Source organism: Phyllobates terribilis, unplaced genomic scaffold, assembly GCF_046119375.1.
Source record: "Phyllobates terribilis strain yellow unplaced genomic scaffold, ASM4611937v1 Scaffold_2__4_contigs__length_985480577, whole genome shotgun sequence".
NCBI lineage: Eukaryota > Metazoa > Chordata > Amphibia > Anura > Dendrobatidae > Phyllobates > Phyllobates terribilis.
The window spans coordinates 466,901,259-466,928,977 of NW_027362762.1; the positions used below are offsets into that span (position 1 = coordinate 466,901,259).

General features: G+C 43.3%; 1 protein-coding gene across 1 annotated transcript; it reads right to left on the reverse strand.

The window, feature by feature from the left end:
• Positions 1-110: 110 nt before the first annotated feature.
• Positions 111-27,719, reverse strand: SMAP2 (small ArfGAP2). Its single transcript, XM_073665732.1, has 10 exons — positions 27,516-27,719; positions 19,072-19,205; positions 18,916-19,001; positions 18,318-18,396; positions 15,808-15,891; positions 15,162-15,243; positions 14,585-14,691; positions 13,464-13,626; positions 5,769-6,085; positions 111-5,647 (listed from the first exon to the last, which is right to left on the reverse strand). Exons 1-10 carry the CDS (start codon positions 27,616-27,618, stop codon positions 5,531-5,533), a joined length of 1,272 nt encoding a protein of 423 aa, XP_073521833.1. The 5' UTR covers positions 27,619-27,719; the 3' UTR covers positions 111-5,530.

Here is a 27,719-nt window from a genome sequence, read left to right on the forward strand (position 1 = left end):
GTGTCCCAGAGATCAGACCCTCAACCCAATCACTTCATAAGATGCAAGTACCCCTTTAAGATTATTGAAGAAATCTGGGGGAAAAAAAAAACACGTAGACAATAACCATATTAATGTTTAATGACTATTTTTATTTCGGAATGTACATATACACAGATGTGTAGCTGCCTCTGTATATGATATCCAACTTCAAAATGAACAAGAATCAAATACACAAAAAACCATTTCTTCTTTACAATTATTGTTACAAAAAAAATGAATAGAAACATTTGTAAGGTATAAATTCAGACAGAACAAAAATATCGTATATACCTGTAAGATTATCTGCATTAGATTGGTTTATAACTTAAATGAGCCTTGTAAAATAGGTTAAATTAACTCTCTCATTGCCAGAAGAAAACAACTCTGACAAGGTACACAAAAAACCCCCCAAAAAACACAGGTTAGCAAAACAATATAAGCATATGTTAAAGCTACAGAAAGTGCAAATATTTCACATTCATAATATGCATTTATTTCCCAGCACGCATGGTAAATGGAGTCCTTTTGTTTGAAGGAATTTGGTTCAGCTGATTAGCAAAAAATACAATACAGAAACATTAATAAGAGGCCTGACATGCTAAAAACCCTGCTTTTCCTGGGAAACCATCATGCAAACAGCCAAGTACCAGTCTAATCTACTATGACATTATACCTGCAACTCTTGTCTGCCTGGGAATAAAATAAATTCTACATGTGCGATATGGTGTAGAAACAAGATACAGAACAGGACAGAGGCAGTTGTGTGCCAGGGACACCCAGGCCATAGAATAGCTCATACACACATCTCCTGGGTCCGGCTTTAGTTACATTCACTGCTAGTTTAGTATGAGGCGACCAGCTCTGAACATCGGCAAAAAAATCTAGTATCTAGAATAACCCACAAAGACCCTTTTAGGGTGATAACGTTCACAGTGGAGCACATTTATGAAAAGGCCATAGACTTGCACAGAGTCATAGTATGGAACTAGTAAATGTACCTTTATGATGTCCTTCTCAAAACCAGTGTTAGGAGTGGATTGTAAAGCGGATGGGAAACAAAGAATACATATTTTTTTTAATTTAAGAACATCCTAGTTTTGGCTTCAAAAACTCCATCAAAATGGCTTGCGTCAAAGTCCCCTAAGGCTATGTGCCCACGATGCAGAAATACTCCTGACTTTTCCTGAGCGTTTCTGCATCTCCCTGGCAGAAAAAACGCATGCGGATTGTACATGCGGATTGCACATGCATTTTCCTGCCAGGGACATGCGGATGTGAAGCGTTCTTTACATGCATTTCCGCATGCGGGTTGACAAGCGCTTTCCAAGTGATTTTAGCATCACTTGGAAAGTGCTTGTCAACTTGGTCACACTATATAAATCCATGAAACGGTATGGATTTATATAGTGTGACCTTAATAAGAATGTTTAAAAATAAAAAAATAAATCTATACTTACCTTCTGATGGCCCCCGCAGTCTTGCTTCGCTCTGTCCTGGCTTGCCGGCAGCTCGCGGTACACTACACTGAAGGACCTGCCGTCACATGACTATGACGTCATTGCAGGTCCTTCAGTCCACCGCGAGCTGCCGGCAAGGGAGGACAAGCGCAGCGGGGGCCGTCAGAAGGTAAATATAATATTTTTTATTTTATTCTTTTTTTCACAGGTACTATGGTACCCGGGTCTGGAGGAGAGTCTCCTCTTCTCCAAACCCGGGTACCATCCGCACATTGAAACGCATGGATTCTGCATGTACAGATGCAGTGTTGCGGAATCCAAGCGATTCAATGCAAGTCAATGGCGGCGAAAACGCAGCGCTTCTGCAAAATAATTGGTAGTGCTGCGTTTTTTTTCCGCAATGATAATCCGCAGCATGTGCACAGCACATGCGGATTATCATTGGGGAACATGGCAGGCCTTCTACTAAGTGTTTTTTAAGCGTTTCTGCAGCGTTTTTGCCGCTGCGGAAACGCTTAAAAAACGCATCGTGGGCACACAGCCTAAAAGGGAATTTCGTGAAAGGCTGGACTTAACCTATTGAGCTACTTACAATCCTTAAAAGGGGATGTCCTGAGAATAAAAATTATTTTAGACGGGTTCAGGCTGGTAAAAAAAACTGAATAAGTAGTACTTGTGCCCTGCTGATCCTGTTCTAACATTTATCCAATCCAATCACAACACACCTGAAATATCCGCTTAGCCAATAACTGGCCACAGTGGTGACCCGCCTCAGACAGTGATTGGCTTGGCGGGCATTTCCAGAGTGTTGAAATAAAACCAAAAACTAAAGAGAACTGGGTAAGTGTTGGAACGGAAGCCGCTTTTTTTCTTCTCCTTCTACCAGTCTGAGCCCTTTTAAAAATATTTTTTATCCTTTGAAAAACCCCTTTAAGACAATATTTATAGGATCATATTTCAATGTCGTTTAGAGCTTTTTGTTAGCAATACACAGGTGGTGAGACAAAACAAGGGACCTTCTTCCTCTAAATGTCACCTCTTATTCTGTATGAAGAGCAGATAGGCTTCAAGAACTGCAGGTGTGAATGGAGCCTAATGATTTTTGCTCTTGATGCATGCTATGCTATGACTTTGTACATTCCTAGCACTCCTGATAAATATGCCATATTGAGCACTGGTGCCCACATTTGAAGACTTATTCCTATCACTCTTTATTAAATGTAGAAAAGATGTATTTGGTGAGTACCAAGCAGTACATGCACGTGTGTACAGGGGTCAATGAATATGTCTATCATGAGGATAATCCAAAAAGCGGAATAAAAGAAAAAGTTTATGCACATACCCTTTCAGTTTGGGAATGGGTGCCGAAATGTCCATCAGCACTTTGAGGGTAGGTCCATGTGCGGCAGAAAGTAACAATAACATGCTGTTTTGTGCAGCATTGACTGCATTATTTTTCAAGTGCAGCCTTTACAACTCCGCACAGAAGTTTTACTCACAAAACTTGTGCAAAATATAAATTTTTTTTGAAAAAAACAAAAACAAAAAAGCACATAAAATAGCATATCTGTGCCATTTACGGCATTTTCTCGGCTGGTAGGTGATCGCTACCTGTAGCCTTTAAGTGCACCAATACGTGGATAATAAGAATACCTGTCTAGTCATTCAGCTCTCGGAATGGAATAAAATGACTAATATGAACACGGTAGCTCATATTCTTAAAACATGTGTATGTATTACATGACACTAGAATATATAAAAAGCAAACAGAACTCAGTGCAAATGGTCATAAACTGTTCTGTATGCGGAGAAGAAACAGGTTGCGTCTCGCAAGATAACTATGTCTACGGATTATTTGTACAACTGACCTACAATTTTCCTAAGAAGGCCAATCCACCACATCATGTGATAATATATACTCTTAAGGCAGACATTTCTCTTCAGAAATATAATCATCTCAAAATATATGGCAACTTATGTGCAATTATGATATGTAATAACAGGGTGAGTTATTAGGGGGCCAAACATGAAAGCTTCCCAAAAGGAATGATTACGAACAGCACCAAATTCCACTAGAACACTACCAGGAAATCTTACAAACCTCCCCTTAAAAATAAAAAATATATTAATGCACGGCTTGTACATTATAAAGTAAAAACTAAGTTAAGGGACCATTATTCTCCATTAGATCCACATTACAATCCCCCTAAATGTGTCTATAATTAATAAAATATGGCCCATGCACGAATGCATACACTGTGAATGCCAATTACGTCCTACTGCGAGCGTTAGACACCCCAGTCTATATCATTGTTATACTGCACGCTAACATGGCAGAGAAAAGGCTAAATATACAAGCTACTTCAGGTGCACAGAGCAGCAGAAGAGTTAAAATCAATTCCTGGGAATGTAACACAATGAAGGTAGTTCTAAAAGTGAAGTAAGCTGGAATATAGCCTTATAACATCAATTCGCAAACTAGATCAGTGTTATAAAGGGGGTGGATGTAACATCTTCCGCTAGGGGAGATTGGATGCAGGTATATAACATGAATTCCTCTGGATGCATGTTGTAACAAAAACTAAAATTAAATTTTACTGTAAAAATATTTGAAGACTTAATAAAAATCCAGTTTGTAAGCGATGTTAGAAGATCATCATTTGATGACTCTTTAAAGCCAAATTCAATGGCAGAATTAGTTTATTTAATCTTCATTTAAAGGGGTTGTCCACTGGAAAAATCTTTTTGGTAACAGGCTCAGAGAAGTCTAAAAAAAAAAAAAAAAAAAGTGATACACATCTCAAAGTCTCCTTATGTCCCTATTCCGACACTTACTGAGTGCCTGATGGTCTTTACTTCTTGGTCCAGTCTGAACACAGCGGAAATATGCCCTCAGCCAATCACTGGTCATTCCCAGCCACTGATTGGCATTTCCTGTGTCAAGACCGAATCAGGAAGTAGAGACCAGCGAAAGACCTGAGCAGTATTGGAATGGGAGTAGTGGCAGATTGGCGAGGTGAGTATTGCTTATTTTGTTCAGGAACCCATTTCCAAAAACTTTTCTCCGCTAAAGAACCCCTATAAAGGGGGTTGTATGGGACTTTTATATTGATGGCCTATTCTTAGGATAGTAATCAATATCTGATCGGTGATCAGCCATTCCAGAGTCGGGCGGCAGGCAGAAGAGCTCAGTTGCAGAGCGGCACAGCTCTGTCAACTGTATAGTGGCTATGGCCAGGTACTGCACATTCGCCCCTTATTGATTCAAATAGAGGGCAGATGTGAGTAATTTGTTACTGTCACTATACAGTTGACGGAGCTGTGCAGCCACTATCGGTAAAGGACGACATTGGCGCCCCCGCCAATCAGATATTGATGACCTATCCTAAGGATAGGCCATCAATATACAAGTCCCAGACAACCTTTAACTACTTTCATCACTCCACCTTTATAGGAACCCTCTCTTGGAAAGCATAAAAGAAAGTTATACATGGAAAAAGGAATAAACCTTAACCCACCGATTTACAAATATTGGCATGCGTCTCCACACAGAGCATCTATACCAGCACATTCCTATATTTCACTCCATAAGTAAAAACACAATGTGGACGCCATCACATTCCAGTCGCTGTACATAGGTGAGATACAGACTAGCTGCAGACCTGAAGGGGTTTGCTGGTATGGAATTGTAACACAGGTCTCTTGAGCCTATTTGTATTCAGCTGGTAGCAGCACACAACACGGGAGGCTGATAGGTGAACTCACCCGTTTCTTGCCATCTGCATATCCTTGTTGTGGATCTTCACATTATGAAGTGCGTAGCTCACCTATGAGTGTGCCTGTAGACAGTTATCATCCTACACTAACATATACTGGTAATGGTAGCTTCAAAGGGCCAGTGTGTCCCTGTAAAAGTATGGGAAAGACGGAATATAAGTAGGGTGAACTCTAGAAAGACTTGGATGAATAAAGATGCTCATCACCAGAGAAGGACCAGCTTGGCTGGAGAAGTGAGGAGAGCAAGAGTTCAAGGGGAAGGGCTCTGATGATTTTTATTTCCACATTGGTGAGCTGAGGGTCTGGTTAGGTCCCTGGTTAGCCGAAGGCTGTCCATATCCCGCCATGCCTCCCACACCAAAAAATGTCATCCCTGCCATCTGTTGGGACACCTAAAACACAACACACACAGATATTAATATTCTACACCACAAAAAACAAAATATAGTTTATGAGACACCATTCACTAGATGTTATCATACAGGCCTGTATAGAAAATGTTACAGAAATTACCTGAGCGACATTCCACTGTAACTGCTGTCCTGGTTGCATGCCATACATTGGCTGTGCCATAGCACCCATGCCTGCTACATAGCCTGCATGTTGTGTCATCATTCCATTAGGGACACCCATCACCGCTGCCTGCATTCCACCCATGTATCCAGCTGGGACAGCCATAGGGCCGACTACACCAGGGTGTGCTGGTTGAGTCATGATTCCCAATGGTGATGCCATCATCCCACCCATAACACCACCAGGCGAAGGAACTGCAGGAAAGCCGGTGTAAGCACTTGGATATGGCATTTGTGCTGGTGCCATGAAAAGAGCTCCTGTAGGATAAATCAAAAACGAATAGGTTAGGTAGAGAAGGATGAAAACGGTAATGCCGAGTAAGAGGCTTCGTAATGAAAACTACTTAATTTAACCTCTGCAAGTTTTCCAAATATTTTCAACTATAAAATAAAGTTATGAAATCTGTTTACTATTGGGTGGGTTTCCTCTATCAGATACTGATGGCAGATCAAGCTAATAAAAGACATTTGTGGTAGTTAGTAAGAATCTGAATGAGCAGGCACCCCAAACCATTAAGGAGAATAAAGAGGATAATAAAAGTCAACTCTGCAAAACCAGTACAAAGGAGCACACCGAATCCCACGGAGTAGAAATGAGTTATGATACACTTGAACATGTATATTTTCAGCTCTGGCTCAGGATAGCACGCATGCTGGGTAACGCGTGCAATAGATTTTAAGTGCAATCTTTTAAAGTGCAGTTATACAATGGCACGAAGCTGATAATCCACTCTCCTCTCTTCTTCTTCACACAGGTATTTAATTCATCCATCCGTTTGTGTGCTGTCTGATAAGTGTGAACAGAGTCATATTCTCTAGCAACATTTTTCAATGGTATTTAATTCCTTGGTCCTGTGTATTTTTGGTTTTTGTTGTCCTGTTTCTATCTTAAAATGTTCAAAGCCTTCTATTCACTGTTTTATGGCCTCTGTGTTTATCTTACATAGCATTGCCTGCTCTAGCCCTGTGCCAATTGGCTAATTACTCAGTATGACCAATTGGTGCTGGTCTATAGCAGACATTTCATTTCATATATTTTCAGCTCTGGCTCGGGATAGCACGCGTGCTGGGTCACGCGTGCAATAGATTTTAAGTGCAATCTTTTAAAGTGCAGTTATACAATGGCAGTTGGACAGGGCAGGAGACAGGTAAGGTGCATAAGACATTCATACAAACATGCTTCTCGGTCAGTCATATTGCACTATGCATTTGTCTTAACAATCTGCTTTTTATTTGTTTCCACTTCTGCTTTCTCACAACTCACCCGCCCTTCAACACATTCTGTGCACTCACTCTATATCAGCCCCTCCCTTCTCCTCTCTCCCATGTATAACTCTGAGGCTCTACTGACATTCCTCACCCACTGCAAACCATCCTCTACCTCCATACAGCACTCAAAACGTTCATACAAATCATTAGACCACCTGCTCTTTCTCTTCTTTCTCCTTTTACTAGTCGCAGGTGACATCTCCCCCAACCCTGGGCCCCCCTCCACTAGCATACATTACTCTCCTCCAGCAGAATATAGAAACCCTGCTTATCTTAGTAACGTTCAGTGCATGCCCTCCCCTATCGATTTCCATTGTGCTCTCTGGAACGCACGGTCTGTGTGTAACAAACTAACTTACATCCATGATTTTTTCCTCTCTAATTCCCTTAACCTTCTGGCTATCACAGAAACCTGGATTCAGCAGCCAGACACCACAGCTGCTGCTGCTTTCTTGTTTGGTGGGCTGAAATTTTCACATACCGCCAGACCTGGCAACAGACAGGGTGGAGGTGTTGGTCTGCTCCTTTCCTCACAATGTGCTTTCCAGGTCATCCGCCCGGTTTCCTCACTTATGTTTCCTTCCTTTGAAGTCCACACCGTCAGACTCTTTAAACCCTTCTCCCTGTGAGTGGCAGTTGTGAATCGCCCTCCAGCCTCCTCCCGCCAGTTCTTGGATCACTTTGCCACCTGGCTTCCTCACTTTCTATCCTCTGACATCCCCACCCTCATCATGGGCGACTTTAACATCCCCATCGATGATCCCCTCTCCCAATCTGCCTCTCATCTACAGTCATGGCCAAAAGTTTTGAGAATGACACCAAAATTATATTTTCACATGATCTGCTGGCCTCTGGTTTTTATTAGTGTTTGTCTGATGTTTATATCACATACAGAAATATAATTGCAATCATATTATGAGTACCAATAGGTTATATTGACAGTTAGAATGAGTTAATGCAGCAAGTCAATATTTGCAATGTTGCCCCTTCTTCTTCAAGACCTCTGTAATTCTCCCTGGCATGCTCTCAATCAACTTGTGGACCAAATCCTGACTGATAGCAGTCCATTCTTGCATAATCAATGCTTGCATTTTGCCAGAATTTGTTGGTTTTTGTTTGTCCACCCGTCTCTTGATGATTGACCACAAGTTCTCAATGGGATTAAGATCTGGGGAGTTTCCAGGCCATGGACCCAAAATCTCTATGTTTTGTTCCATGAGCCATTTAGTTGTCACCTTTGCTTTATGGCAAGGTGCTCCATCATGCTGGAAAAGGCATTGTTGGGCGCCAAACTGCTCTTGGACGGTTGGGAGAAGTTGCTCTTGGAGGACATTCTGGTACCATTCTTTATTCATGGCTGTGTTTTTAGGCAAGACTGTGAGTGAGCCAATTCCCTTGGCTGAGAAGCAACCCCACACATGAATGGTTTCAGGATGCTTTACAGTTGGCATGAGACAAGACTGGTGGTAGCGCTCACCTCTTCTTCTCCGAATAAGCTGTTTTCCAGATGTCCCAAACAATCGAAAAGGGGATTCATCAGAGAAAATGACTTTGCCCCAGTCCTCAGCAGTCCACTCCCTGTACCTTTTGCAGAATATCAGTCGGTCCCTGATGTTTTTTCTGGAGAGAAGTGGCTTCTTTGCTGCCCTCCTTGAAACCAGCCCTTGCTCAAAGAGTCTCCGCCTCACAGTGCATGCAGAAGCACTCACACCAGCCTGCTGCCATTCCTGAGCAAGCTTGGCACTGCTGGTAGTCTGATCCCGCAGCTTAAACAGTTTTAAGATACGGTCCCGGCGCTTGCTGGTCTTTCTTGGGTGCCCTGGAGCCTTTTTGACAACAATGGAAGCTCTCTCCTTAAAGTTCTTGATGATGCGATAGATTGTTGACTGAGGTGCAATCTTTGTAGCTGCGATACTCTTCCCTGTTAGGCCATTTTTGTGCAGTGCAATGATGGCTGCACGTGTTTCTTTAGAGATAACCATGGTTAACTGAAGAGAAACAATGATACCAAGAACCAAGCTCCTTTTAAAGTGTCCAGTGATGTCATTCTTACTTAATCATGACTGTTTGATCGCCAGCCCTGTCCTCATCAACATCCACACCTGTGTTAATGGATCAATCACTAAAACGATGTTAGCTGCTCCTTTTAAGGCAGGACTGCAATGATGTTGAAATGTGTTTTGGGGTTAAAGTTCATTTTCTGGGCAAATATTGACTTTGCAAGTACAGTAATTGCTGTTAAGCTGATCACTCTTTGACATTCAGGAGTATATGCAAATTGCCATTACAAAAAATGAAGCAGTAAACTTTGGAAAAATTACTATTTGTCTCATTCTCAATACTTTTGGCCATGACTGTACTTTCTCTAACCTCTTCATTCCGTTTCTCACAGTTTACTAATTCTCCTACCCATGAAGACGGGAATACGCTGGACCTGTTTTTTTTCCAGTCTCTGCTCACTGGATGATGTTATCAACTCCCCTCTCCCGCTCTCGGACCACAACCTTCTTTCCTTCTCTGTTAAGAATTGTCTCCTCACCCGGGACACCCCCACTTACCACACTAATAGGAACACACGTACCATTAACCTCTTACTTACCGGGGACGTATTAGTACGCATATTTGCGTACTGCCCGTTCAGTGAGGGCTGCTGCGCTGAGCCCTCACTGAACGGAGCACATGTCAGCTGATTCTTACAGCTGACATGTGCCCGCAACAGCCGCGGGTGGAATCGCGATCCACCCGCGGCTGTTAACATGTTAAATGCCGCTGTCAATCTCCGACAGCAGCATTTAACGCGCGATTCCGGGTAGCGCGTCATAAGCCCCGCCCACCGGCGACCCCGTCACGTGATCGCGGGTCGCCGATGGGCGTGCATGACAACCCAGGGTCTGCAGCAGACGCCTGTGGTTGTCATGATCTTGTCGCTATGAGCGCCACCTAGTGGTTGGCGCTCATAGCACAGGACCATTTCTGCTGCATGCAGGGGACCTGCTCGTCCCCTGTATGTAGCAGAGGCGATCGGATAGTTGCTGCTTCTAGTCTCCTATGGAGACTATAGAAGCATGCAAAAAGTAAAAAAAAAAAGTTTTTAAAAATATAAAAAAAAAAAAAAAAAATATAAAAGTTTAAATCACCCCCCTTTCGCCCCATTCAAAATAAAATATATATAAAAAAAAAACCACATACACATATTTGGTATCGCCGCGTTCAGAATCGCCCGATCTATCAACATAAAAAAAGAATTAATCCGATCGGTAAACGGCGTAACGAGAAAAAAAATTCTAAACGCCAGAATTACGTTTTTTGGTCGCCGCAAAATTGCAATAAAATGCAATAAAGGGCGATCAAAACATCGGACCTACCCCAAATGTTATCAATAAAAACGTCATCCCGGCACGCAAAAAATAAGCCATCAACCAGCCCCAGATCACGAAAAATGGAGACGCTACGGGTCTTGTCTTAGAAAATGGCGCTATTTTTTTATTTTTTTTTTTACCAAATTTTGGAATTTTTTTTCACCACTTAAATATAAAAGAACCTATACATGTTTAGTGTCTATGAACTCGCAATGACCTGTAGAATAAGAAGGGCAAGTCAGTTTTAGCATTCAGTGAACGTGGTAAAAAAAATAAATAAAAAACAACTGTGGTATTGCACTTTTTTTGCAATTTTACCGCACTTGGAATTTTTTTCCCGTTTTCCCGTACAGGATATGGTAAAACTAGTAATGGCGTTGAAAAGTACAACTCGTCCCGCAAAAAATAAGCCCTCACATGGCCATATTGACCAAAAAATAAAAACGCTATGGCTCTGGGAACAAGGGGAGCAAAAAAGAAAATGCAAAAACGGAAAATGCTCCGGGGATTAAGGGGTTAATACCCAGCAGCTTATGGACAATCTCCACACATCTTTAGCCCCCATCTGCTCCTTCTCCTGTCCAGACTTAGCATTGTCACACTACAATAATACACTGAAGAGTGCCCTAGATGAAGCGGCTCCTTCTACTCGCAGAAAGACCCGACACAGACAACGGCAGCCCTGGCACACGATGCAAACACGTTTTATTCAACGTTGCTCAAGGTGTGCTGAGCGTCAGTGGAGAAAATCTCTTTTAGCAGAGGACTATAAATTCATGCTCAAAAGCTATAACTTTGCCCTTCATCTGGCCAAACAATCCTACTTCACCACCCTCATCACTTCAATGTCCAACAATCCAAAACGACTTTTCGAAACCTTAAACTCCCTCCTGAAACCTAAAGCACAGGCCCCCACCACCAACCTCAGCGGGGAGGATTTGGCCTCTTATTTCTTTGAAAAAAATCAACCACATCCATCAGGACATCTCAGCCCAATCTCCTCAGTGCCTGGATCCCCTTCCCTGCCGCACTTCAAGCTCACTTGCCATCTTTGAGCCTGTCACAGAAGAAGAAGTTACCCAGCTCCTCGCTTCTTCTCGGCCTACAACCTGCAACAGTGACCCCATTCCTTCACATCTCCTGCAGTCCCTCTCACCGGTGGTCACCACTCACCTGACTAAAATATTTAACCTCTATCTTTCTTCAGGTATCTTTCCCTCCTCATTTAAACATGCCTTCATAACCCCTTTACTTAAAAAGCCATCCCTGAACCAGAACTGCACTGCTAACTACAGACCTGTCTCTAACCTTCTATTCATCTCTAAACTCCAGGAACGCTTGGTCCACTAAAGTCTAATCCGCTATCTCTCAGATAACTCTCTCCTCGACCCTCTACAATCTGGTTTCCGCTCTTTACACTCCACTGAAACTGCCCTCACTAAAGTCTCTAATGATCTACTAACAGCCAAATCCAAAGGTCACTGCTCCCTGCGGATTCTCCTAGATCTCTCTGCAGCATTTGACACTGTGGATCACCAGCTCCTCCTCACTATACTCCGCTCTATAGGCCTCAAGGACACCGTTCTCTCCTGGTTCTCCTCCTACCTCTCTGACCGCTCCTTCACTGTATCTTTTGCCGGCTCCTCTTCCCCTCCTCATCCCCTTACTATCGGGGTTCCGCAGGGCTCAGTCCTAGGCCCCCTCCTCTTCTCTCTATATACTGCCCCTATTGGACAAACAATCAGCAGATTTGGGTTCCAGTATCATCTCTATGCTGACGACACCCAATTATACACTTCTTCCCCTGACATCACCCCTACCCTAATACAAAATACCAAGGATTGTTTGTCTGCTGTGTCTAGCATCATGTCCTCCCTCTATCTTAAACTGAATCTCTCCAAAACTGAACTTCTTGCGTTTCCCCCCTCTACTAACCTAACATCGAAATTACCTTGGAGGGTTCAACCATAACTCCCAAGCAGCACGCCCGCTGCCTTGGGGTCATATTAGACACTAACCTTTCCTTTACTCCCTATATCCGATCAGTCACTCGCTCTTGTCTCCTGCATCTTAAAAACATCTCCAGAATCCGATCTTTTCTCACTTTTGAAACTGCTAAAACTCTTACTGTCGCTCTTATTCACTCTCGTCTGGACTACTGCAACTCTCTCCTGATCGGTCTCCCTCTTACCAAAATTTCCCCTCTCCAATCTGTCCTGAATGCGGCAGCCAGGGTCGTATTTCTGACCAGCCGCTTCACCGATGCCTCCACCTTGTGCCAGTCATTACACTGGTTACCCATTCGCTACAGGGTCCAATATAAACTCATTGCTCTCACCCACAAAGCTCTCCACAGTTCTGCACCACCTTATATCTCCTCTCTCATCTCAGTCTATCGTCCTACACGTGCCCTCCGTTCCACAAATGACCTAAGACTAACATCCCTCATAATCCGAACCTCGCACCTCGGTCTCCAAGACTTCTCTCGTGCTGCACCAGTTCTCTGGAATGCTCTACCCCAGACGATCCGATGCCTAGCCCCGATGTCTTCAAGCGCGCTTTAAAAACCCATCTCTTTAAACAAGCCTACCACCTCAAATACCCAGTAAACTAACTTTCCCCTGTTCCCTCCTAAATACTATTCAGAATCTGCTCCCTACTGTTCATCAGTCTCTGCACCCTCCATGCACACGATAACTGCACTCGGTAATTGAGTATTGCACTTGAACATACAGGCTGATGACCGGATCATTCAGTCTTATATGAAAATCCCTACTTATTATAATTGCCTGACCTGAAATAACAAGCACTTTCCACCTATTGTGTCCCCCCATTTCCGTGTAGAATGTAAGCTTGCGAGCAGGGACCTCACTCCTGATGTAACTGTTAAACTGTCTCACCTTGTATTGAATTTATTGTTTGTACATGTCCCCACTTAATTGTAAAGTGCTGCGGAATATGTTGGCGCTATATAAATAAAAATTATTATTATTATGTTCTATTCAGACCTTGAGCAGGAATTTGGGGAGTCTGAGGCCCATAGAGAGAAAGGATTGAGTCCTTGGAAAGTTGCTTCTTTGTTCCGTCTTCTGCTTTCCCACCAGATTCTGGAAACAAGTTAAGGTTCTCTGGCACAGACCCTGAGCCGGTTACTGGCATGGAGTGGATCGTCTGTTGGAATAACCAGAGAGCAGGGATCAGATATTGCTCTGGAATTTTACTACAATAACTGATCCTGAAATGATTGTAAAAAGCATACAGAGGACAGAGTACCCAGTGTACCCACATACAGTATCTCTTATACCGTCATACAGTCTGGGACATCGTATTGTGTTGTATCTGGAATCAGTTAAAGGGGTTCTCCAAGAAAGGTAATAAAATAATAAACATTTAAATATTAGCCATTTTTCTAAATACCTTTTTTTTAGCAAAAAGGTATGGATTTATTTACTGCACTCTGTCGGGATTTTAAAGATGGCAACTGCCAGGACATGCAGTAGGATTGACTGTGTGAAGCACAAGACAGATGCACTAAAAGAGCCAGGCTGACTGAGATGGATGTTCAGTAAGGTGTTTATCTTCTCCTTTACTCCGGCTCCACTCAGCATCCTGTCAGGTTGACTGAACAGAGGAATATGCGTTCACTATGCCTGACAGGACGCGGCTCTGAGGTGACTTCTGTCAGTCTGTCCTACTCCTACTGGGTGTCCTCTGAGATTCATGATGGTTTGTGATTGATGGTAGCTGCCATCTTGGAATCCTGACAGAGTGCCGTAGATAAAGGAATTTACAAAAATGTTTAAAGGGGTTGTCCACTACTACGACAACCCCTTCTTGATCTGAATGTTAGCCCTCGTGAAAATAATAAAAAAAAAAATCTTATACTCACCTCCCGTGCCATCGCAGTTACAGCGGTGTCGGCACTCACGTTCCCAGGGTTCACATGTGATTGGGAGGAGTATAAGCTTTTTTATTTTCACAGGACAAACATTCAGAGTGAGAAGGGGTTTTCCTACTAGTGGACAACCCCTTTAATATTTAAATGTGTATTTGTTTTAGCACATTTCTCAGAGAACCCCTTTAATTAAAGATATAAGCCATGTACAGTACACAATGTGATTTCTATTACCTGACTGGTCTTTGAGCTGGCCAAGCAAGTAGAGCCAAAGAGGTCCAGTTCCTTTTCCAAGCTGGTATTTGACTTTCCATTGGGAACAGCAGTTGTCACTGGTGCGTCTTAAACAGTAAGTGAAAAAGGTTAGATACAAGAGCTGAGATGTGGTGAAATACACAAGGAACGAGCACATGCAGTTACTTTTCTAGTGACTCATTAACAGATATGCCAAGTAGTGCTCATAATCAGAACAGAGCATCCTACAACCAGGAACAGCAGGTAGTATTATCCTGATACTCCTGCTTTTACAAAAAAAAAATAATCCAGGTACAGGTTTCTGCATACGCATCGAAATCTAAAAAATGAAATTAATAAACAAGATAAAAAAGAAAAAAATTCTGGTCACTATGAAAATAATATGCTGCTTCAAAGATTAATCAATTACACTCCTCTGTGGACAATAGATGTCATCTGTATAACATTCATATGCCACAGCATGGAATAAGGATAGCGTGGTCTATGGCAGAATAACACATTACACCTCGGCAAAATAGATTATATATAATACATAAAAAAATAAAACATATCTCACCAAGGCCAAGAAGGTCCATGACTGGCTCTGCTGTTCTTTGCGGAGAGCTTTTAGCGAGCGGAGCATCATCCTTTCTATGAGGCTTAAGAAGAAAGAGTTGACATGAGTCACATTATAGTCTTTCACGCTGGATATATGCTGCAAATTGGCATATCTGCAGATGTTCCAAAAAACACATCAGAGGTGGAGAGATCTAAAGTTGTGGAGAGGGTCAGTCAATTAGCCGGGTCTCATTAGAACCGGTATTTATTCAGGGTGCATGTAATAGAATTAAAATATTAGGTGAACATTGCCTCCAATTACCAGCTGCAAAAAGCACAACTCATCCATTGCGGAGTCCCCTTAGAAGTGGTTGCACTATCTTCTCCAAAAAATGTACTGCAAAATCCAGATACGACGTACGTATACACACACACAGCAATCTTTCACATGTGACGTGCATCTGCTCGTGTTTGCAATGTACAACAAAAATGTTCCCGATCATGGAGGTAATATGTAAGCACTGAAAGTTTACCAGGGTGAGACAAGGATGACTAAATCATCATAATAGGTAATCTTTTTGGACCTCCCTTTTGATATTAGCCTAGCTAATGAACTGGCATTAGTGATTTAATAATATACAACACAAAACAAAAAGGTTACTTACCAACTTTACCTTCTCAAATATGACCGGCTCGGATTTTATATCAGGTGCAGATTCAGACTTCTTACACTTAGTTTCTCTTTCTTTCTGTTGGAAAAGTTGAAGACTCATTAGCACACTCTTCCTTCCAACTGCTCAGCCAAGGTCCTTTCACATGCTCAGAAATTTAAGTAAATAAGTTGTAAAAAAATCCCTGAGCTCACTGATTTTGCCGCTTTTTTTTATTTTGTGCTGCGTGACTCCATTGGGGGGATATTCACACTTGTTTCTTTCGGAGAGCAGCATGTGAAATCTCTGGCTGCAGACCAACTGAGTGTTTCTTCCAGGGCTGTGGAGTCGGAGTCCATGTTGGTATAAAAGGGACCGACTCAGACTCCTAAAATCTATAATAAGTTGGGTACAGTAGTTCAATGCAGTTTGTGAATATTTTTTCATAAGAATTTAGGAAAGTTATGAAATGTCCTACTCTCAAATCTAAATATTTTTCTATGTACTGGCTAACACGGTACAAGAATATATATTTTCCCTATATGAAATGTCCTAAAAATGTCTGTCCTATTCCTGATCTAAGGGTCTACACTTTTAGCTGAGATTAATCTGTGCTGCAATTTATGTACATGATAAGTAGTGAAGCTCCTCCTCTACAGATCAGGAGGGGGGAGAAAAAAAACAAAAAAAACAACACTGGGAAGGAATGCCTGCACTCATCTCAGAACTGCTGGAGTGAACAGGAAAGCAGGATTAAGAAGAAAAAAAGAAAAGGTTCTTGCTATTATAACTGATATGTTTGAAGCACTAAGTACAATTAAACTGATGGCTGAGAATAATGAAGGTGAACAACAGCTCGAACATTTCAGATTCAGTATGTTGGAGCTGGAAGGCCACAGTCCTGTTCACATAGCGGAGGAACAAACAGATATTACTACAGAAGAAGAGCAAAATGGTTCTTTACAATTAGATGATTTAATGATCTTGTTGAAGCTGCTTCACACCTCTCTCCTATTCATCACATGCGCGGTGTTGTGCACACGCTGAAGCTGGCAATAAGATAGTCTGCAAGAGGGACATGCAGCAACTCTGATCAGCAAAGTGAGGAAATTTGCTATTGCAGCCCGAACCCCTAAAATTTATTCTATCTTGAAGAGACGTGCTGGGAAAGGGGCATTTGTGGAATTACAAAATTTTTCACTTGCTCTCAAAGAAGTAGAAGAGTTCAATCGTTCATCAAAACTGACTGCACGAGGCAATTCCTTTATACCATGAAATTGTTAGAGATGTTGCCCATGGGGTTACTGCTTTGCCGCCATCCCAAGTTAGTGTAGAGAGATTGTTCTCTAGCCATAAAATAATTAGGTCAGATTTGAGGTCATCTATGAAGGAGGATCTGATGGAGGTGATACTATTTCTCAGAAAAATATTTAGATTTGAGAGTCCTCAGTATAACCCAAAATTACTAGCCTGATGTAGAGGCCTGAGTAGCCTCGAAAGCTTGCAACCTGTTACCATCTTTTTAGTTAGCCATTATAAGGTATCAACCACTGATGACTCTCAATTCTAAATATTTTTCTATCTACTGGCTAACACGGTACAAATAATTTTTTTTTTCTGTATTTCTCAGAACAAATTCATAGACTGCACAAATGTTATTCAATACATTTTTGTTGAAAACAGTTTTTTTCTACTTACAATTTATAATACACTATGCAGTAAGTATGCAAAAGTTTTTTTGCTCTAAAGTTGTATTCCAATAAATAGAACATAAAATATATCTAAATAGCTTGATTATTGTATCATAATAATGACAAAGCCTGATGTTACCATTTTACTACAGTAAATTTATCACTTAAACAGGAGCCATGTATGAGGGAGTTGGAGTTGCTGTCATGGAAATTGAGGAGTCAGAGTTGGAGTAGGAGGTTTGGCTTACCGACTCCACAGCCCTGGTTTCTTCAGAGTTTTATTTGAGATTATTGCCCTTTATCTCTCACTCACAGATCCTGCCATTCACAATTTGACAGTCTAGTAGTCTCAAACGCTGCATGGTAGTGATTGACAGCATCTTGGAAAGAGAAGTAAAAGTGCACACCCCAAGAGTAGCATGTAAAGAAACGCCCAGTTGGTCCGCAAGATGAGATTTCACATGCTGCTCTCCAACAGCAACAAATGTGATTACCTCTGCAATGGAGTGAGGCAGTGCACAATAAACAAAAAAATATGCCCGAATCAGGGGATTGCATGGATTTTACAAGGTATTTAGCTCAATTTTTGGAGCAAATGACAGGTTCTCTAACACTTATGAAAGAATTACATAGAATAACGGACATGACTGGGTGTGAAGGAGGCTTTGCAGGAGCTTTCTGCTCTGTCTATTGGATTCGATGACAAATGAGGAGGACATTTGAGTAAGGTTTTCTAATACCGACTATCCTTTATAGAGGATTCATCAATGTCTTGTACTGATTGGGAGTGCAGTGCTGAAGGAAACTAAAAGCAGCAACATTGGAGATACTCACTCTGAACGCACTGATGTCTACACTGCGATCCAGGTACTTCTTCTTTTCATATTTGTCTCTGATAAATGTTTCTACTGCTCTGCACAAGGTAAGTGAAGGAAAAAGGAAACCTTATAATGCACAGGAGACCCCACAAAATAACTTTTTGGATTAGCGCAATGAAAAAAAAATGTTTCCACAAATCTGACTACAACCTATAAACGTTCAAAAGTCGCCGATGAACTACTGTGGCTTTACTTTTATGTATATCATTAAATCTTTATTCAAAAGACCAATTGTAAGAGGAAAACAAAACAACAAAAAAAAAAAACAGCCCACAATAATAAACATTTATTGCTATTGCAAGGTTTTATAGAGTTCACTATGAACGATGTTGGATGTTCACTGCATTGAATCCGGCACGAGCACACTACAATAAATGTAACCACAGGATCCACGCAAAAGTAGATCAAACAATGTAAAAAATAATTCAGATGAAACTTTTCTTTTTCTCGGTCCCTTTTTTGAGGCATATTTAAATAAATTTTTGTAAAATATATGTAAAAGAAAAAAAAAAAAAGTATGTTTTCCCTATAGGAAGTTCCGGCTGAAAGGATACTGGTCTGTTTGTGGTCGGGTAAAACTATCTGGTAAGAATGCTTCGTACAGTCGTCGTGCCTTCCCATTTCCCATCTCTTCCATACACTGGAGAAAATAAATAAAATTAGCATTTATACATTTAGATTTTTCTTAAGACCACATGATATCTTTTTACCTGTATCTGTTCTTGAGTCCACTGATCCAGATTGACAGATTTCACCCGTGAGATGTGGACTCCAAGATTCCTGTGGACACCCGCACAGCGGATGCACATAAATACCCCGATATTCCAAGACGCCCATCTTGGTCCTGGGGAGAAGACACATTAATGAGACCTTGTTGAATAATTCATACACCTGTTGCTGCTATTTGGGAGGAAATATATGCTCTTCCATCACTTGACCTGTTCCCCATTTGTCCCCTTGTACATTGTGCTACATTCAGGAAATCAGACATCTTGTGAGTACAGCTTTGATTCTGACTACGGAAACAAGAGGGAAGGAAAGGAGCAAAGAGAAAAGTATCCACTTCAGCAGAAGAGATATGCAGTCATATCACATTTCTCTGTCCCGGCACTGCGAGACGGGAAATAGTCTGTATTCCTGAGCCATATCCTGCATGTCCGTCATCCGGACACTAATATCACCACTGAAGATAAATCAGGGTCACAACTAGAGTCACTAGGTCACAGCACACGGCTATGTAACTCACATGACTTTCCAATACTTGTATCAGCACACAAAGGAACGGCCATTAGATTGGGGCAAGCAGAAGAATAAGGAGATATCTTGCGTACATAACACTTCTGATTACAGGGAATAGAGACAACATGTATGAGCAGGGCAGGGGATGCATTAACCAGGCTCTAATAAAGCATATGGACATAATAAAGGGGTCTGTCAACATGTTCTATCATCTGCATGGCCATCATCGACTGCAGGAGATATGCCTGGATGCCGCAGCTAAGTCAGCGGTTTGCTGGATCTACCGCAAATGGAATCCATAGCGATCAGTTGATTACCCTGATCTGAACTGGTGGTCTCAGATAAGAGGGGTTGTGTGACTAATCCATCACTCTAAACCTCCTTGAGCACAGACCAAATTTCTGACCGTAAATACTAGTAAATTGGCTAACATTTAATGGCCTGTTACCATGGTCCGAGATTCCATGGGGACAGAATGATCATCATTACTATCGTTTTGTCCCTAAAAAGCACATGTTGCCGGTAGCACGCCCTGAGTATATTGGTGATGTGCTGCTGACAACAATGAAGCAATGGGCTACATAAAGGTCCTCTCCAATCAACTGGTGGACAAATGTTTGGTTTGTCAGCTGATCGGTGACATGTTTTCATGGGCTAAGGATCACATATGCTCATTTACTGATCAATGGTAGGTGCAAAAGGGTTAGTATAAATTCTGAGCACGTCTTCTCCTCTATTGTTCTGCATGTTGCAGTCAGCACCTACGTATTGGCGTACTTGTACTGCCTCCAGGTATGAAGAAGACAAGAGACCAAGAATGAGCACCTCAGACTATAAACACATACGTTGTCCTGGTTTGTAGACACACAACATGATGACATAGCAACGCTGATAGTCCCATGCTCTGACAAACTTCACTTACCCTTGTAGGAATAATTCCCGTGATGCACAATTTTTTATTGGACAGCACACTGACTCATCAAAATGAATGGATCTAATCAAGCATCGGTTAAGATGATGGATCCAACAATGAGATCTGTGAAACTCAGAGGTCGTTCTATTGTGATCCAATTTTGAAGACCAGAGAAGAATACTCAATGGCATGAAGAATATAGACAGCGTCCAAAACGAGTGATGACGTATCAAAGAGTTATTGGGCCAAATACATAACCGCTACGTTCCGACCCATTATAGGTCTTTGTTAAGCATATACACATAACACAAATCAGGCTTAAATAGTATAACAAATAGGAGGGTCCCACCAATCAGTGTTCAGAGACATTCAATGGCTCTATGTATAGTCCGATGAAAAAAATCAGCCAGCACATGGATGTGTGAATGCAGCCTAAAGCCCCCGTCACACTAAGCGAGATCGCTAGCGAGATCGCTGCTGAGTCACAAGTTTTGTGACGCAACAGCGACCTCGCTACTTTTGAGACTTAGCAGCGACCAGGCCCCTGCTGTGAGATCGCTGGTCGTGTCGGAATGGTCTGGACATTTCTTTGATCGTTGCGGCCCCGCTGGGTAGCATGTATCGGTGTGTTTGACACCTTACCAACGACCTTGTTGACGACTCAGACACAGAAACACATAGGCGTGCATCGTTATACAGATTGTTACGGGTCGCTGCATCGCTGCTGCATCGTTGGGAAGATCTGACTGTTTGACATCTCACCAGCGACCACATAGCGATGCAGCAATGATCCCTGACAGGTCGTATCGTTGTCGGGATCGCTGTAGCGTCGCTTAGTGTGACGGGACCTTAAGACTACATTCACAAGTGTGTGAATTTTCACATCTGTGAAAAGCAGGCTGAACCATTGACACAATGGTGAAAGACGGCTGAAACGAGGATGGAAATCTCAAGTACAAAGCGTGATTTCCGTATTTCATCTGTCTCTCATGGCTCCCCATAGACTTTAATGGTCGAGTCTAATTCTCAAATAGATGAGAATAGGATATGCTTGGAGTCTCAGACCCATTTTCAATACTGATGTGTGTAAGGCTAAAAGTGACCACTTTTTGCTCTTATTTTACTTCTGCTGCTCCCCTGAGTATTTAGTTTTTTTTTAATCTGCTATATGGTTCCAAATATATTTATCCGTATGACAAATTTAAAAAAAATAAAAATAAATCCCCTGGAATACTAAGGGAAGCAGCTGCCACTAGTGGTATGGCAGTATAACACAGTGTAAAGGATGCCTGTTCTGTAGCAATCCAATGTGTCGGTGCTGAGAAAACAAGCTGTTGCATATGGCTTCAAAGCTTGATTTCTCAGTGCCGGCACATCACATTACTACAGAACAGATATCATTTCTACTGCTGTACTATGGAGCCATAGCATGCTTTCAGCAGTAACATTTTTCCATCAGATTCCATTTAAAACAGAATTAGGCTACAATAGAGTTTTTGATGTTCCAGATTTTCTGCATCCATTAAGTAAAATAGGTTGCTTGCATTTATTTTTTTTCAAATAAACAGCATAAAAACCTCACCAAAAACGGATTGTGGGAACATAGCCTTGGAAGATGATGAAACAGCAAAGAAAGTGAATTCCACATCTTCCTGCATTTCAGCCACACAAGAGGCAGGGTTGTGCAACATACACGAGTCATTTCTTGTAAAATAATTAGACATTTCCTAACTACTAAACACTCGCTGCAAGCTAGATGTGAAAAAATGGAAGTAGAACCAGCCATAAAGAAAAAAACTTAAGTTTAAAGGCTAGGCTGGACAAATCCAAGGAGCCAAGCAGTCAATATGCCTTGACATCTCACTGCCAAGTGAGAAATGTGTATTCATGATTTTCACAGCTAGAACACGTACTCATTATAGTTTATATTGCTATTTACACGTTCGGGTTGTGCTTTTTTGTGAACCTTGACCCCGCAAAAGAAAAAAAAAAAAGGAAAAAATAAAAAAAAATCGGGGATACGTGCATTTTTTATATTAGTGTCATGGATGAAAGTCACCCAAACAAGTCTATGGGTCGTGAAAATCACAGCCCACACACAGATGGCATCAGTATGCAATCCGTGCTGGCCGCGATTAACATTGTAATGTATAGGAGAAGCTTTGCAAAGTTTTTCATTCATACGTGAAAATCACTGATGAAATAACCTCTTGGTAAGTACTGAAAAATCACCGACGTCTGAATGAGGGAGGGGGGGGGGGGGGGATTTCTCCTTGTGGAAAGTTCCAAGTTGGCGTAAGGCGTTTTACAAGCCGTGCAATGCTTCCCAGGAAATTTAAAGATGTCAGCCTTTTCAGAAAGGAACTCCAGTGCCATGTATTGCATGAAGCAATCCTAAAGGTCAATGTTGACCATTTAAAAGGGACAAGCCACATGACATAGGATAAGAAGGCAAACCAGAAGCTCCATTTGCAGACCCGTGTTTCATGCCCCTCATCAGTGCAAAGCAGAACAGGTTTGGCTGAGTAAGGAGTCTCTGACAGGGTGTGTAAGAGGTAAAGTTCCTCTTTGTGTTTTCAATCTTTTTGGTTCCTTTGTTCCATTATCTAGGATAGATCTTATTGTTGGACCAAACAAGCCAAAGATCACGTATACTCCACATTTACAGTGCAACCGCAGGTCTCCTAACCTGAAGTTTAAAGCCTCATAGGCATACACAGCATACAAAATAAAGATATTAAAAGCCACAAACACACAGAAAACAAACCAGAACGCCTGTGCAGGTATAGGGTCAGTGAAATAGTTAACACGCTGTGGATTGGCTCAGGAGGGCTAGCAGCCTGCAGCAGTGATGCACTAGTTGTGTCTGGTGTCAACACTCAGGCCAGATACTGCAGAGTCAGAGCAGATTACATCCAGATAAATACTAAGGTTTTCTGAAGGACACTGCATGAGCAAGGCTATCTCTTCCTATCCACAGGCGGTGAATCACCGGATGTATCATTTCCCAGCAAATGTGCTCCCCGTGGGATAATGCTGGTAAACCACGCTCTGATCTCGTCCTGTACACATCGTGACTGCTTCTACCACTTTTCAAGGGGAATATAGATTTTATGGCATTCTCTAAGTATGGAGGGGTGTAGAAATGACGTATAGGACGCATAATATGGAGACCGGTGATAAGGAGAGATTAGGAGCGTGCTGCTACAATTACATAAGAAGTAGAAATTAATTAGCTCAGAGATCATCTTCCTCCCAATGCCACCGGAGTCCAATAGCGCTGCGTCACCAACCTGATGGGCAACACTGCAGGATCACCACAGGAGGACAGACACCTGGCAAGGTCACCATCTGGGCAGCAGCCTACTGCTACGAAACGTGTCTATTAGGGCAAGGAAGCATATGTCACAGGTACAGACGTTCATAAAACAGCCCAAACTCAGCAGTAGTTGGGGACTACCAGGTCCTGAGATTTGGCCAGCGCAGTCACAACCCAAACTCAGTAGTAGTTGGGGACTACCAGGTCCTGAGATTTGGCCAGCGCAGTCACAACCCAAACTCAGTAGTAGTTGGGGACTACCAGGTCCTGAGATTTGGCCAGCGCAGTCACAACCCAAACTCAGTAGTAGTTGGGGACTACCAGGTCCTGAGATTTGGCCAGCGCAGTCACAACCCAAACTCAGTAGTAGTTGGGGACTACCAGGTCCTGAGATTTGGCCAGCGCAGTCACAACCCAAACTCAGTAGTAGTTGGGGACTACCAGGTCCTGAGATTTGGCCAGCGCAGTCACAACCCAAACTCAGTAGTAGTTGGGGACTACCAGGTCCTGAGATTTGGCCAGCGCAGTCACAACCCAAACTCAGTAGTAGTTGGGGACTACCAGGTCCTGAGATTTGGCCAGCGCAGTCACAACCCAAACTCAGTAGTAGTTGGGGACTACCAGGTCCTGAGATTTGGCCAGCGCAGTCACAACCCAAACTCAGTAGTAGTTGGGGACTACCAGGTCCTGAGATTTGGCCAGCGCAGTCACAACCCAAACTCAGTAGTAGTTGGGGACTACCAGGTCCTGAGATTTGGCCAGCGCAGTCACAACCCAAACTCAGTAGTAGTTGGGGACTACCAGGTCCTGAGATTTGGCCAGCGCAGTCACAACCCAAACTCAGTAGTAGTTGGGGACTACCAGGTCCTGAGATTTGGCCAGCGCAGTCACAACCCAAACTCAGTAGTAGTTGGGGACTACCAGGTCCTGAGATTTGGCCAGCGCAGTCACAACCCAAACTCAGTAGTAGTTGGGGACTACCAGGTCCTGAGATTTGGCCAGCGCAGTCACAACCCAAACTCAGTAGTAGTTGGGGACTACCAGGTCCTGAGATTTGGCCAGCGCAGTCACAACCCAAACTCAGTAGTAGTTGGGGACTACCAGGTCCTGAGATTTGGCCAGCGCAGTCACAACCCAAACTCAGTAGTAGTTGGGGACTACCAGGTCCTGAGATTTGGCCAGCGCAGTCACAACCCAAACTCAGTAGTAGTTGGGGACTACCAGGTCCTGAGATTTGGCCAGCGCAGTCACAACCCAAACTCAGTAGTAGTTGGGGACTACCAGGTCCTGAGATTTGGCCAGCGCAGTCACAACCCAAACTCAGTAGTAGTTGGGGACTACCAGGTCCTGAGATTTGGCCAGCGCAGTCACAACCCAAACTCAGTAGTAGTTGGGGACTACCAGGTCCTGAGATTTGGCCAGCGCAGTCACAACCCAAACTCAGTAGTAGTTGGGGACTACCAGGTCCTGAGATTTGGCCAGCGCAGTCACAACCCAAACTCAGTAGTAGTTGGGGACTACCAGGTCCTGAGATTTGGCCAGCGCAGTCACAACCCAAACTCAGTAGTAGTTGGGGACTACCAGGTCCTGAGATTTGGCCAGCGCAGTCACAACCCAAACTCAGTAGTAGTTGGGGACTACCAGGTCCTGAGATTTGGCCAGCGCAGTCACAACCCAAACTCAGTAGTAGTTGGGGACTACCAGGTCCTGAGATTTGGCCAGCGCAGTCACAACCCAAACTCAGTAGTAGTTGGGGACTACCAGGTCCTGAGATTTGGCCAGCGCAGTCACAACCCAAACTCAGTAGTAGTTGGGGACTACCAGGTCCTGAGATTTGGCCAGCGCAGTCACAACCCAAACTCAGTAGTAGTTGGGGACTACCAGGTCCTGAGATTTGGCCAGCGCAGTCACAACCCAAACTCAGTAGTAGTTGGGGACTACCATGCCCTGGGATTTGGCAAGCTCAGAGTATTTAAGACTCAATAATACAGTGGCCTCCTACCTTTTTAACTGAACTACATCAGCCTGAGAGCCAGTGATCTGAGACCACTGCTGTAATTAGGAGTGATGTTGATATGCTCGTTTATGAATCAATGGAGCATTATGGTAAAAGTCAAAAAGGTTTGATTCTAGAAACCTAGAAGACAAGGTGCAGCTGTCTTTCTGTTCAGCATGCAGCACTAGATGACGGACAATTTGGGAGGATTTACCTAGGATTAGGTGGACAGAAGCTCAAAAATGACGTCATCAGAAGCAACTTATATGAAAGTCAATACCAAGACCATAATGGAGTCCTCCTAAGTGCCAGAATCTGTCTCAGCCGCCATACCATCACCAGTGGACGGAAAGCTAGAAGGGAGTGGGTCCCATAGTGGCCGGCACTTTGGTGCAATTTTTAGCCACATTTTTGGTGAATAAAGGAATGTACTATTTTGATGTTCTTCACATTGGCAAAAGAAAAGCAGTTTTCTACACATGACATGGACATGAGTGGGCACCAAAATGAATGCTGCGTGGCGTACAGAAAGCCGATTGCAGAATGTAGACTCATTGGCACCGAATAGAACACATCATGGTAGAATTATCAGAACAATGTGGCCTATATATGAATGGTGTGAATATCTTAAGCATCTGCACACAGCTTCAAGAACTATCTCCTTGTTAGGCCACGTTCACATGTTCAGTATTTTACATCAGGATTTGTAAGCCAAAACCTGGAGTGGGTGATAAATACACAAGTGGTGATGTGTTTCTACTTTCTACTATACTTTTCCTCTGATTGTTCCTGCCTGGTTTTGGCTTACAAATACTGACCAAATACTGATAGTGTGAACATGGCCTTAGAAGCATAGGTGGGCGCAGACTAAAGAAACCTAAAATTATGCATTTAGTGCCCCTGTCAGGAGCCCAGTTATTGAGTGGCCCCACAACTGGAAGATGGGCTATTGATAGCAGATCAAGCATGTAGAAGCCAATCTGAGCCTTCGGTGTCCTGAAAGTAATGTTATTTCATGGGCATCAATAGATGACATACTAGTGGTTGGGCACCAGCAGGTAATCTCTGGGCACCCTGGCATCTAAGATGGATAAGTATACAGTAAAAAAAAGCCAACAGACAAAAACAGAGAATTAGTAGCCACACTTGGGTAATCATATGTGTATACCCATCCTCCAGATGGCACTGCCAGCCTCATTATCTGCTTCTAAGCTATCCTGCTCATTGCTTAAAGAAAGGGGAACTTCCTGGAATTCTCCGCAGGCGCAACCCAAGGGGCAGATCCGCAGGCGCAACCCAAGGGGCAGATCCGCAGGCGCAACCCAAGGGGCAGATCCGCAGGCGCAACCCAAGGGGCAGATCCGCAGGCGCAACCCAAGGGGCAGAGCCGCAGGCGCAACCCAAAGGGGCAGAGCCGCAGGCGCAACCCAAAGGGGCAGATCCGCAGGCGCAACCCAAGGGGCAGAGCCGCAGGCGCAACCCAAGGGGCAGAGCCGCAGGCGCAACCCAAGGGGCAGAGCCGCAGGCGCAACCCAAGGGGCAGATCCGCAGGCGCAACCCAAGGGGCAGAGCCGCAGGCGCAACCCAAGGGGCAGATCCACAGGCGCAACCCAAGGGGCAGATCGTTGGCACACAGGTACCCAGGGAGTGCCGGCATTCGCATAGGACTTCCAGAACAGTCAGATACCTTTAGCCTGGCAGTCAGCGCAGAACTTGTTCTCTTCCCTCAGCAGTAGCTCAGAAAGCACGGCCTGGTACCGCTCCACATCCCGGACAGACTTCCCGGTCATCTTCCCGGGAGACAGTAAGATGGCTTCCCCGTGCTGCGGCTCTCAGTTCCTGTTTCCTGGTCGCCTCCTCCGGGCCCAACGTCATGATGACATCATATAGC